This window comes from Ranitomeya imitator, chromosome 6 (genome assembly GCF_032444005.1).
Source record: "Ranitomeya imitator isolate aRanImi1 chromosome 6, aRanImi1.pri, whole genome shotgun sequence".
NCBI classification, from domain to species: Eukaryota; Metazoa; Chordata; class Amphibia; order Anura; family Dendrobatidae; genus Ranitomeya; species Ranitomeya imitator.
The window spans coordinates 133633190-133647691 of NC_091287.1; the positions used below are offsets into that span (position 1 = coordinate 133633190).

The following is a 14502-nucleotide window of genomic DNA, read 5'->3' on the forward strand; positions in this document are numbered from 1 at the left end:
AAGCACATTTGGAGAAGCCAATTTCTTTTTGGAAGAAGGTCCTGTGGACTGATGAAACCAAGATTGAGTTTTGATCATACAAAAAGGCGCTATGCATGGCGGCCAAAAAACACAGCATTTCAAGAAAAACACTTGCTACCCACAGTAAAATTTAGTGGAGGTTCCATCATGCTTTGGGGCTGTGTGGCCTATGCCGGCATCGGGAATCTTGTTAAAGTTGAGGGACGCATGGATTCCTCTCAGTATCAGCAGATTCTTGACAATGTTCATGAATCAGTGACAAAGTTGAAGTTACGCAGGGGATGGATCTTTCAGCAAGACAATGATCCAAAACACCGCTCCAAATCTACTCAGGCATTCATGCAGAGGAACAATTACACTGTTCTGGAATGGCCATCCCAGTCCCCAGACCTGAATATCATTGAACATCTGTGGGATCATTTGAAGAAGGCTGTCCATGCTTGGCGACTATCAAACTTAACTGAACTGGAACTGTTTTGTAAAGAGGAATGGTCAAAAATACCTTCATCCAGGATCCAGGAACTCATTAAAAGCTACAGAAACAACTAGAGCTGTTGTTTTTCCAAAAGGAGGATCTACTAAATATTAACCCCTTCCCGACCTGTGACACAGCGTATGCGTCATGAAAGTCGGTGCCAATCCGACCTGTGACGCATATGCTGTGTCACAGAATGATCGCGTCCCTGCAGATCCGGTGAAAGGGTTAACTCCCATTTCACCCGATCTGCAGGGACAGGGGGAGTGGTAGTTTAGTTCTCCCCCCCCCCACCCCCCCCCAAACATCATACTTACCGAGCCTTCCGTGGTCCGTCCGTCTTCTTTCCTGGGCGCCGCCATCTTCCAAAATGGCGGGCGCATGCGCAGTGCGCCTGCCGAATCGGCCGGCAGATTCGTTTCAAGTGCATTTTGATCACTGCGATAAACCTATCGCAGTGATCAAAATAAAAAACTACTGAATGGAACCCCCCCCCTTTGTCACCCCCATAGGTAGGGACAATAATAAAATAAAGATTTTTTTTTTTTTTTTTTTTTTTTTTTTTTTTTCTTCCACTAAGGTTGGGGTAAGAACTAGGGGTAGGGTTAGGGTTTCGATATGTGCACACGTATTCTGGTCCTCTGCAGATTTTTCCGCTGCGGATTTGATAAATCCGCAGTGCTAAACCACTGCGGATTTATGGCAGATTTACCGTGGTTTTTCTGCGCATTTCACTGCAGTTTTACAACTGCGATTTTCTATTGGAGCAGTTGTAAAACCGCTGTGGAATCCGCAGAAAGAAGCGACATGCTGCGGAATGTAAACCGCTGCGTTTCCGTGCAGTTTTTCTGCAGCATGTGTACAGCGATTTTTGTTTTCCATAGGTTTACATTGAACTGTAAACTCATGGGAAACTGCTGCGGATCCGCAGCATTTTCCGCAACGTGTGCACATACCTTTAGAATTAGGCCATGTGCACACGGTGCGGATTTGGCTGCGGATCCGCAGCAGTGTTCCATCAGGCTTACAGTACCAAGTATACCTATGGAAAACCAAATCCGCTGTGCCCATGGTGCGGAAAATACTACGCGGAAACGCGTTGTATTTTCCGCAGCATGTCAATTCTTTGTGCGGATTCCGCGGCGTTTTACACCTGTTCCTCAATAGGAATCCGCAGGTGAAATCCGCACAAAAACCACTGGAAATCCACGGTAAATCCGCAGGTAAAACGCAGTGCCTTTTACCCGCGGATTTTTCAAAAATGATGCTGAAAAATCTCACACGAATCCGCAACGTGGGCACATAGCCTTAGGGTTAGGGTTGGAATTAGGGTTGTGGTTAGGGGTGTGTTGCGGTTAGGGTTGTGGCTACAGTTGGGATTAGGGTTAGGGGTGTGGGGGGTTAGTGTTGGAGGTAGAATTGAGGGGTTTCCACTGTTTAGGCACATCAGGGGTCTCCAAACGCAACATGGCGCCACCATTGATTCCAGCCAATCTTGTATTCAAAAAGTCAAATGGTGCTCTCTCACTTCCGATCCCCGACGTGTGCCCAAACAGTGGTTTACCCCCACATATGGGGTACCAGCATACTCAGGATAAACTGCGCAACAATTACTGGGGTCCAATTTCTCCTGTTACCCTTGTGAAAATAAAAAAATGCTTGCTAAAACATCATTTTTGAGGAAAGAAAAATGATTTTTTATCTTCACGGCTCTGCGTTGTAAACGTCTGTGAAGCACTTGGGTGTTCAAAGTGCTCACCACATATCTAGAGAAGTTCCTGGGGGGTCTAGTTTCTAAAATGGGGTCACTTGTGGTGGGTTTCTACTGTTTAGGCACACCAGGGGCTCTGCAAACGCAACGTGACACCCGCAGACCATTCCATCAAAGTCTGCATTTCAAAAGTCACTACTTCACTTCTGAGCCCCGACGTGTGCCCAAACAGTAGTTTACCCCCACACATGGGGTATCAGCGTACTCAGGAGAAACTGGACAACAACTTTTGGGGTCCAATTTCTCCTGTAACCCTTGGGAAAATAAAAAATTCTGGGCTAAATTATTTTTGAGAAAATAATTTTTTATTTTATTTTCATGGCTCTGCGTTATAAACTTCTGTGAAGCACTTGGGGGTTCAAAGTCCTCACCACACATCTAGATAAGTTCCTTTGGGGGTCTAGTTTCCAAAATGGGGTCACTTGTGGGGGAGCTCCAATGTTTAGGCACACAGGGGCTCTCCAAACGCGACATGGTGTCCGCTAACGATGGAGATAATTTTTCATTCAAAAAGTCAAATGGCGCTCCTTCCCTTCCAAGCCCTGCCGTGCGCCCAAACAGTGGTTTACCCCTACATGAGGTATCAGCGTACTCAGGACAAATTAGATGTCGGGATCACACTCAGTCGGAGCAGCCTTTGGAAGTGGAAAATCACCAGAAATAATACACAAGACACGTCTTGTATAGTGTATCACTGGGAAGTCTCTGAAGCACGCCTGCCTTCAAGGTGCTACCCCTTCTTTATATAGTTGTTTAGTGGTTATACAAGTTTTGCATGTTTAAACAAAGCGACAAAACAGGAAAGAAAGAAAAGAAAAGTTTCGTGGGCGGCAGTTTCACAACAAACAGTACAAAGGCAATTCCACAGACAAGAAAAACAGGATTTCATACTATAGCTAAAATGTCCTTGAATGGACAGGTCAATATTTATCACAAATTCTTTTTTTTTTTTTTTTTTGTTCATTGAGGTAATCATTTTTGTTCTGCTCTTCACAATCCCCCCTTTGACATATTCCATTCAAAACCTTGTCGATCATTTGTCATTCTTTTTGTGATATTACAAAAAAAAACTATATTCTCGCATCCATTACACAAAATTTATTTGTGCATACCGAGATACCCTTGAGTACAACCTTGAATAATACATATATAATTACAATAACCATAACTGTATGTGTTAGGCTTTGCATAATCCCGGTAACCCACCCACCGATCCCTCTGAACCAATTGGCCGGGTTAAGAAAAGAAAAGGTATCTGACCACCAGCTATCCTTATTTTGGTCATTGTCTTTGTCATACTGATCCCTGAGTCGTTGAACGTCTTTTAATTTAAATCTCATACTCATGGTACTATTCGGGTCTATATAATGACAGCAGGTGGGTCCGATGATTTGACACATACCCCCTTGTGAGGCAGTTAGGTAATCCAATACCAGGGTATGTTGGTTAGTGACTATTATAAGCTGATTCTGTACAGCTATACTAGTATTTAATATGTCCAATGTATCCCAAATCTGATCATCTAGATAATCCGTGGCTCTAACTAATTTATCCCACATCTGTGTTAACATAGGATAAATAAAAATGGTACTAGCAATTTTGTTGGGAATTCCCATTTGTACTATATGTGGCCTCCCCGAGGGACGTGGTGAGTTATCTGCAGCTCTTTTATACAGTGTGCTTGGGCACGGCTTGCATATTCACTTGTTTATTTGAAATTATGAAAGTAGCCGGGGTTAGGCGTCCTAATGTACAAGTACCCTTTATACCTACGGGAAGCCATTTATATGCTCCTCCGCATATCCAAAATGTACCCTCAGGCAGATCCCACAAAGCTGAGTGCTGCAATACCAATCTGTGAGCCAAATCCACAAAACTAGATACATTCTGAAGCATACACCAAGAGGGTTTTTGTCCCAAGGGGCTACAGTACCCGGCTGCGGGATTCCCACATACATGCATTCCGTTGACATACTCATTGGATTCATTACAAACCAGGTTCCCCGGCTTACTTGTACAATTGTCTGCATCACCTTGGGGGAACAACTCAGAATGTTCCCATTTTCTATTATGTATGTATCTTTCCAATACTGTAGGTTTGAAAGCATCAGAGGAAGGGGTGGTTGTACTGAAACTGAGCTGTAGATTTTCAGTGGGGACCTGTCCTAAATCAGTTAATCCAGTCTTATTCCTAGGTACCCATTTTCCTCCCTTGAATGCTAAATATTGTAAGTTGTCTATTTTTCCTGTAAGATTGCCCTGCCACCAAGGAAATTCTACCCATCCCACAATTGGTATGGCGATTGTAGTATTCCATAGTCTAGTATTGCCAGATTGGTTGTTGGCCAGGTTGTCTGAACAATTAGGCCAAGCGAATATTTCTTCAGCTGACACGGGAACTGCTAGAAAAGGTATACTTGTGGCTGATACTGGTGAATGGGTACAGATCCAACAATCTGCCAGGGGTTGCGTATTATTTAACAAGTCATGCACTAATTTTTTATGATGTTGTACGAATCTATTGTTCAAAGGGGCTAGAGAATTCAGTCTTTCCCATGCCTCCGTTGAGGTTAACATTATTAACATCAATATCATGAGTCTTATACTGCTTTTTTGCAATGGCTTGCATGTATCCATGATGCCTTTCCTTCAAGCTTGACTGCTGTTGGAGTTGTTAACAGGACTTGGAAAGGTCCGTCAAATCTCGGTTCCAGAGTCTTTCTGGTGTGTCTTTTCACGTAGACTTGATCACCAGGTTCCAACTTGTGGCCTCCTTCGAGATTTTCTGGATCTGGAAGGGAAGCAAAAACTTGCGAATGTACTTTAGTTAAACGTTTTTGTAATTCTTGTACATAAGCAGTTAAAGTCTCAGTATTCAACATCAGTTGTTGTGGAAAATAACAACCCAAATTTGCTGCTCTACCAAAAAGAATCTCATGTGGTGACAGCTTAGCCTTCCCCCTTGGGGTGTTTCGGATGGAATACAGGGCAAGTGGTAGACACTCGGTCCAAGGCTTTCCTGTTTCTGCCATGGCCTTCTGGATTTTTAATTTTATTGTCCCATTTAATCTTTCCACTTTACCTGAACTCTGTGGATGATATGGAGTGTGAAACTGGTTTTCTACTCCCAACATTTTCATAACATTCTGGAATATTTCCCCAGTAAAATGGGTACCCCTATCTGACTCGATCACCTCAGGCATGCCGTAACGGGGTATCAGTTCATGTGCTATTTTAATGGCAGTTTTTGCTGAGGCTTTACGAACTGGATAAGCCTCTGGCCACCCTGAGAACATGTCCACACACAAGCACATATTCGTATCCATTGTACCTAGGAAGTTGGATGTAGTCGATCTGGAGTCTTTGAAAGGGATACAGTGGTCTTACATGATGCTTGGTTGGGGTTTTAATGGCCTGACCTGGATTGTGTGCCAGGCATATAGCGCATGCAGCACACATGTTCCGAGCAAAATTACCAAAGCCTGGAGCCAACCACCTTTCTTTTACCTTGAGCGTCATACCATTTGCCGACACATGCGTGGGTAGGTGGAGGTCACTTGCCACTGCGGGGTACCAGGCTCTGGGTAAACACAACAAAGTTCCTTTTTTCCATAATCCTTGCTGATCTTCTGCCCCTTTTTTCTGCCACTGCCCTCGTTCTTCGTCTACCTGTTTCTGAGCTTCCTTCAATCTTTCCTCATCATCTTCAGAGCTATCTAGTGTGTGGGCATGATGGAAGCGTTTACGTGCTGCCTGTTTTGCTGCCTTATCGGCTTTATCGTTACCCCTGGCTTCCTCGGTGTCGAGTCTCACATGTGCAGCTACCTTTATCACCGCTATTTCTTTAGTTTCTTGTGCTGCCTCCAGAATCTGTCTAATGAGGGAGGCATGTTTAACAGGTTGGCCTGAAGCAGTCATATAACCTCTGGCTCTCCATATTACGCCAAAATCGAAAATGCCATGTGCATATTTAGAATCAGTGTATGTTTGCTGTCTGATCTTTGGCTATTTTTAGAGCTTCAACTAATGCCGTAAGTTCTGCTTCTTGTGCAGACTGATTAGCAGGGAGAGGTTCTGCTTTCAGCACTTCATGCTGAGTTACTACCGCATAACCTGTATGAAATTGTCCATTCATATCTGCATATCTACTGCCATCTATGAAAAGTTCAAATGTAGCATTACAGAGTGGCTTGTCACGTACATTACATAAGCCCTGAGTCTCTTGTTCCATTAATTGTACACAATCATGCATTGACTTTGATGGGTCAAAGGAGTTGGAGAGTGCAGTTGCAGTTTCCTCAGGTATGGTACCCCCCTCAGACTCTAAAGGGAGCAAAGACGCGAGATTAAGAGTCTGAATCCTGGCAAAGGAAATGTTGGGCGGCAGTAGTAGGGAACATTGGAGACGGAGGTGTCTGGCCATTGAAATATGTTTAGGTTGGACCTGGTTAAGAATGCCATGTACATCATGAGTGGTCTGAACTAGAAGTGGGTGATCAAGAACAATCTCAGAAGCTTTATCTAATAACAGTGAAATTGCGGCTACTACTCTTACACAAGAAGGTGCGGCTCTAGCTACAGGGTCCAGATGAGCTGATATGTATGCCACAGGTCTCTGTTTGTTTCCATGTTTTTGTGTGAGCACCCCTGTAGCATGTGAGGATATCTCAGCTGCCATCAATTGAAAAGGTTTAGTGTAGTCTGGGAGTCCCAAAGCCGGAGCTGATACCAGTGCTGTTTTCAAAGAGGAAAATGACTGTTTAGCCTCTTCACTGAGTGAATATGGTGTGTTGGCAATACAGTCATATAAAGGCTGCATGAGTTGACTTGCATGTATGATCCACTGTCTACAGTGTGAAACAATACCTAGGAAAGCACGCAGCTGTTTGTGATTCCTGGGTTCAAGCATGTTACGTATGGCTTCCGTACGGTGAGGTGTCTGATGCCCTGTGATATGCAGTGACCTAAAAACACGACTGTTTGTTGACAAGCCTGGAGTTTCTGTCTATTTACTTTACAGCCTTCTTGCGCTAGGAAAATTAAGAAATTAACAGTTGAGGGAACTGCCGTCTGTTCATCAGGGCAACAAATAAGTAAGTCATCTACATACTGTAGAATGACTACTCCTGGTTCTGGGATGAAATTTTTTAGCACGGTCTGCATTGCTTCAGAGTACAAAGTTGGTGAGTGTACCATACCTTGTAGCAATCTTGTCCATGCTAATTGTTTACCCTTGAATGTAAAGGCAAACAAATGCCAACAGTTCTTATGTAGTGGCACAGAAAAAAATGCGTTTGATAAGTCAATTACCGTAAAATATGCAGCAGTGCTGGGAATTTGAGACAGTAAGGTATGAGGATTCGGTACCACAGGGGTGACCGGTGCCAAAACCTTATTGATTTCCCGTAAGTCATGCACCATGCGATATTTCACCATAGTTTCTTTGGAGGACACTTTCTTTTTAACAGGATATAAGGGTGTATTGGCGGGTGACCTGATTTCTACCAAAACACCTTGTAACACATAATCCTGAATTTGTTGAGAAATCGCCTGTTCTTGCTGGGCGCTGATGGGGTATTGCCTAAGCTGAGGTAATATGGTTCCCGGGGCAGTTTCTAACAGTATAGGAGCTACTGATAAAACTCCTACATCAGTGTCCTTTTGCCCATAGGCTGTCAGGAACCCGAGACAAGTCAATTTTTGCTTGTTGAGTGTAAATTTTGGGAAAATCCTCCATTGCCTGTATTCTAACATATGGTTCCAGAGTTTCTGCATCTTCAGGGATGGTCAGCATAACTGTGCCATCTTCTCTAAAATGGATGTTTGCATGCATTTTACTTAAGACATCAGTACCCAACAAGCAGGTAGGTGCACCTTTAGCAAATAAAAATTTGGATACAAAAGTTTTAGGGCCAAAGCTCACATTTAAAGGTTTTGTAAAGGGCAACGCCTGAATTTTACCATCATACCCTTCTGCATATGTAACCTTTGAGGATATATTGTCAGGATATGGTAAAAAGTCCTGATTTAAAATGGAGGATGTTGCTCCCGTATCTATCAGAAAAGGTACATTTTTACCCTCAACTTCAACTTGTAGTATTGGTCTTCTAGAAGGAAGAGAGACCTGCATAACTTTCAGTCATTCTGAGCTGTCTGTTTGATCAGGCACTGGTTTATTTATCCTATTTTTGGGTACAAAGGTTCCTGAATCTATATCTGCTTTTCTCTTCCTACATTCCCTTTGGAAATGTCCTGGCTTCTTACAGTAATGACAAGTAAACTTTTGATTAGCAGAGCCAGTATTGGCCTGTGCAATTCTTACTGGCTTAGAATTTTCTCTTAAGTCCATTTCTATCCCTACAGCTTTCTGTCTAGCCAGGTGTGGGTCTTCCAAGATTCTCCAATCAGGGGTTGCGGCCTTAAGCTTTTCCTTCACTTTTGGAGACAATCCATCTATAAAGGTTTTTGTAACTAACCTCATCATTCCTGGAGCGGTTAGATCCATGCCTTCATCTCTGAAATTATTTTCTACACTTAGATAATATTCGTCTACTGATTGTCCAGATTTCTGAGCCACCACTCCCGTTGTTCCTCTCTGCCTCTGTCTCTCCCTCATGAAAACCATTAAGTGATCTACAAATTGTGTACCTGATTCTATCGTTTGTAAGGCACCATCTCCTGCTTGGGGCCTATGTACCTGTAGATTTGCTAATAGCTCCTGGAAGAGTCCAGGAGTCATTTTCATTCTACATAATTCTTCTCCATCTGCCCAAACTCCAGCGTGAGTCTGCATAATTTGCTGTATATATTGTGCAAATCTAACTGGACACTGGGTGGGATCTGGTGCGTTATGCAAGAGAGACATGCCTTCAGCGGGGGACCAAGGGAAATATTGTCGAGTTTGGTGATATCTAGTTCCCATTACTCCGTCAGCACCAGGTTCCCTAAAGGGTCTTGGTACTACCCTAACAGGGGCAAGTACAGCGCCATGTCTAGGTGTACCACAGGCTAGGCAATCATTTCTCCAGTCTGGATTTTGTTGTCCACAGTGCGGACATACCCATCCTCCTGGTCCGGCTAAACTTTGAGGTGGTGTTTGGAGAAAAGATGGGGCATGTGGGTTAAGGTATGGGGGTGGGGTATTTTTAGATTCCACATTTTGTTTTTCTCCACAGCCTGTGGGTCTAATACACCACTTTTTACTCTGTTGATTATATGTCCATCCCTCATTTTCTGCTACCCTAGAGACATCAATCAATGCTTGGATCTGATCTATCCATTTCTTGTCTCTGATTATGCCTTTTTTCCTTTCCTGAATTCCTTCCCATAGTTTTCTACTAAAAGCTTCTGCCCTAGTAACTCCAAACTTACTAAAAATCTTTTTCAGCCCCTTAGTGGCATCTTCACCACTTCTCTCCTTTATGATAGTATAGATATCTAATTCTTCTGGTTCCGACTTTGTTTGCTTATTCCCCATTTTCTTATCCTGAGCTTTCTTGCCCTAGGTGGCGTTTGGGTATGAGAATACCTCGTTACCTTCTTCCTAAGGAGCTAGGATGTCTTTTTCTTGCCCTAGGTGGCGTTTGGGTATGAGAATACCTCGTTACCTTCTTCCTAAGGAGCTAGGATGTTTAAACTGTGTTGATGTAAGAAAATCCTGATTCCTACACCTATAGCAAACAACACAAATGCAACCAGACAGAAAAAGAAAAAGAACATACAACGTATCTTGTCCCAGGCTAATTTATCTGTCCTGGGCTTATACTATCATACACTTATCCGTCACCAGGTTTTTGTAAAGACAGGATCAGAGATTGAACATAGGCGCGGAGGTCTCCCCGAAAGGACGCAACCACGTTGCCCAGTGGGACAGTCACTTCTTCTGTTTCAACCCCCTGGGCGGCTTATAGGGCTATTCCCAACTTCCACACACCTTCTATTCACATTCACTCTCATTCAATGCCGTACTCCGTGAGGTGATCAATTCCTAAATAGTTCAAGAACCCGAGCTATAGGTATCCTCCTCTACTAGAACTACCCGCTAAAGAACACGACACAGAAAATCTTACGGACAGTGCAGGGCAGATATAAGAGATCTAACAGTGTCTCTTACCTGGCCAGGTTTTTGTTCATCTGCCGTCCATTATCCCAGATTCTCTTTTCGTTCGTATTCTGCCGGTGTTCTTGAAGGAATACACAGACCTCGGGTCCCTGTTCAGGCGCCAGGAAATGTCGGGATCACACTCAGTCGGAGCAGCCTTTGGAAGTGGAAAATCACCAGAAATAATACACAAGACACGTCTTGTATAGTGTATCACTGGGAAGTCTCTGAAGCACGCCTGCCTTCAAGGTGCTACCCCTTCTTTATATAGTTGTTTAGTGGTTATACAAGTTTTGCATGTTTAAACAAAGCGACAAAACAGGAAAGAAGAAAAGAAAACCGTTTCGTGGGCGGCAGTTTCACAACAAACAGTACAAAGGCAATTCCACAGACAAGAAAAACAGGATTTCATACTATAGCTAAAATGTCCTTGAATGGACAGGTCAATATTTATCACAAATTCATTTTTTTTTTTTTTTTTTTTTGTTCATTGAGGTAATCATTTTTGTTCTGCTCTTCACATAGACAACAACTTTCGTGGTTCAGTTTCTCCTTTTACCATTGTGAAATCAAAAAAATTGTTGCTAAAAGATAATTTTTGTGACTAAATAGTTAAATGTTCATTTTTTCCTTCCATGTTGCTTCTGCTGCTGTGAAGCACTTGAAGGGTTAATAAACTGTGGTTTTGTGCACCTTGAGGGGTGCAGTTTTTAGAATGGTGTCACTTTTGGGTATTTTCAGCCATATAGACCCCATAAACTGACTTCAAATGTGAGGTGGTCCCTAAAAAAAAATGGCGTTGTAAAAATGAGAAATCGCTGGTCAAATTTTAACCCTTATAACTTCCTAGCAAAAAAAATGTTTCCAAAATTGTGCTGATGTAAAGTAAACATGTGGGAAATGTTGTTTATTAACTATTTTGTGTCACATAACTCTCTGGTTTAACAGAATAAAAATTCAAATTGTGAAAATTGCGAAATTTTCAAAATTTTCGCCAAATTTCCATTTTTATCACAAATAAACGCATAATTTATTGACCTAAATTTACCACTAACATGAACCTAATATGTCACGAAAAAACAATCTCAGAACCGCTAGGATCCGTTGAAGCGTTCCTAAGTTATTACCTCATAAAGGGACACTGGTCAGAATTGCAAAAAAACGGCCAGGTCATTAAGGTCAAAATAGGCTGGGTCATGAAGGGGTTAATGTCACTTTTCTGGTGGGGTGCCCATACTTATGCACCTGTCAAATTTTGTTTGAATGCAGATTGCACATTTTCTGTTAGTACAATAAACCTCATTTCAAGGCAGAAACATTATGGTGTCCAACAGTTATTAGATATATGAAACTGAAATAGCTGTTGCAAAAAAAAACAATTTTTATAAAACATTATGCTTAAGATTAATAGGGGTGCCCAAACTTTTTCATAGAACTATCTTGAGTTAATGTGAAATGCTCAAATGCAGCTGACTCCATTGGAAGCTTCTTATGCATTTTGTAATGACAACATTTTGTCCTATTAAAAGGTATTTGTAATTTGTGCTAGAATAGGGAATTGTCCTCTAACTTTAGATAGAAAGAAATCAAACTCTGCATATATCAATAGTAAAGATGACACAAGTTTATTGAATGGCTTTACTCTAAACTTTCAGTCTCTGGTGTTTGAGTACAGCTCCGTAATTGTTTCACATCATGTTTGTCTACGGGGGGGGGGGGGGGTAGGGGGAGCAAGTGTGTTCTGAATTATACCCCAGAAAGGCCTCTTTCACACTTCCTTTGGAATGTGAACGTCGTAATGCGTCATTCTGCGGAAAAAAAACGCATCTTGTAAAGTTGCCTGCAGGATGCGTTTTTTTGCACATAGACTTGTATTACTGACGCATCGGCACACGTTCCATACGTCATGCACTGGATGCATCGGTAATTGGCGGACCATCGTCGCAACAACATTCCACGTAATTTTTTTTTGTGCGACGCATCTGCCATTTTCGACCGCATGCGGTGCCGAAACTCCACCCCCTCCTCCCCAGAACTCATAATGGGCAGCGGATGTGTCTGAAAACTGCCCACATTGTGCACCATTTTGCACAACGTCCATCGGGCCGACGGTTTGCGACGGCCCCGTACCGACAGAAGTGTGAAAGAGGCCAAAGAAACTGCTACCAGAGCTAATAACAGGAAGCGCATCAGATCAACTAACCTCTCCAAACAGGAGATGAGAGGAAAAGCAAACTAAAACATGAAGCATACAGAGAAAACATACCCTGGACTATTGATTTATGCAGTTTGTTGAAAGTTTAGATGGGCTTTAAGTACTTGCCTTTAATCCTGTTGAGTGCAGGGCTGCAGGCATTCTTTCAGTTCTCTTTGCTCTGATCAGTAGAGGAGCTTTACTACTGAACATGTACCATATATACTTGAGTATAAAACAACCCCCCCCCTAATTTTGCCACAAAAAACTGGATAAACTTATTGACTCGAGTATAAGCCTAGGGTGGAAAATGCAGCAGCTACCGGTGAATTTCAAAAATAAAAAGATGCTCCATACCATTCATCATGGCCCCATAGCTGTGCCATATAGTGCTCTGCACCGTTCATTATTGCCCCATAGATGTACCATAGAAAGCTGTGCCATTGCTGCTGCTGCTGCTGCAATAAAAAAAATGCCATACTCACCTCTTGCTTGCAGCTCCTCAGTCCCGTCTCAGCGTCTCCGCACTGACTGTTCAGGCAGAGGGCGCTGCGCACACTGTCATCGCGCCCTCTGACCTGCAGTCAGAGCCAGAGGACGGGAAGATGGAGCGGCGCCCGGCGTGTGGAACGCGGACAGGTGAATATGTAATACTTGCCTGCTCCCGGCATCCCGCTCCTTCTCCCGGACAGCTGGTCTTCGGTGCCGCAGCCTCTTCCTCTATCAGCGGTCACCGTTACCGCTCATTAGAGAAATGAATGTGGCTCCACCCCTATGGGAGTGGAGTCCATATTCATAACTTTAATGAGTGGTCCCACGTGACCGCTGAACAGGGGAAGAGCTGCGGCACCCGGAGGCCGTGGGACGGGCAGGGGGAGCGCAGGAGCCCCGGAAGCGGGTAAGTATGCCTCAGCGCCCTCTCCCCCTCACCCACCGACCCTGCCACCGACCGTGACTCGAGTATAAGCCGAGAGGGGCACTTTCAGCCCAAAAATTTGGGCTGAAAATCTCGGCTTATACTCGAGTATATACGGTACATAAAATGCAGCACAAACTCATCTCCACTATAAGCAGAGATCCTTCGTTCAGGAATAAACAGACATTTATAGGATTTTTATAGCTTTCGCAAATCCTCATGAGAAAATATTCAACACTTACTACATTTAAATACTGTGCACAATTTATGGTATATTTTAGCAGTCTGTCCATTTTTATACCATCTCAACCAAAACAAACTGACTCCAACTCTGGCACTTGAAACAATGAGTTCTATAACCACCGATATGCCAAACTACAGCCTCAGTAGTGCCCATCAAGCCATCAGTACTTCATTGATAAAAAAAATAAAAATAAACGTTAGTCTTAAAACTGGAAATTATATTAAGGCCAAAAACCTGGTATTGCCATAATCATGGAGACATTTTATTTTTAAAAGTAGTGCTGTAAAAATAAGTGCTTGTGTACCACCCCTTAAAGTGATTTTAATGAGAGAAAACGCATCTTTCCTCGTTCTGCATCAACAGAATAATTATGGCTCTTAGAAAGTCATGCATTATTAATTTTTTATTTTTGTCTACACTGTCTTTATAAATTTTTTTTTTTTTTTTTTTTTTTTCCCCCAGACCCCTTTGCTGATGCAACTAAGGGTGACGACTTACTCCCGGCAGGGACTGAAGATTATATCCATATAAGAATTCAACAACGAAACGGCAGAAAGACTCTGACCACTGTACAGGGTATTGCAGATGATTACGACAAAAAGAAACTTGTAAAAGCCTTTAAGAAGGTAAATGTTTCACTTAGAAAGTCAAAACTATAAAATGGCAATGTTTCTGGAAGGTGGCTAGTAATGTTACTGATATGGTTCAGCAGACACTAATAAAATGCAGATTACTGTGAAATGATATGGCCCTTTTGTTACAGCCTTTATTTTTCCTCTA

General features: G+C 42.8%; 1 protein-coding gene across 1 annotated transcript in view; it reads left to right on the forward strand.

The window, feature by feature from the left end:
* The window catches only part of EIF1B (eukaryotic translation initiation factor 1B), a 35208-nt gene that overhangs the window by 16650 nt on the left and 4056 nt on the right, over positions 1–14502 (forward strand). Inside the window, exon 2 of the mRNA XM_069730112.1 lies at positions 14185–14348. Within this exon, the coding sequence (XP_069586213.1) occupies positions 14185–14348 (164 nt within the window). The remainder of the gene's footprint in view (positions 1–14184; positions 14349–14502) is intronic.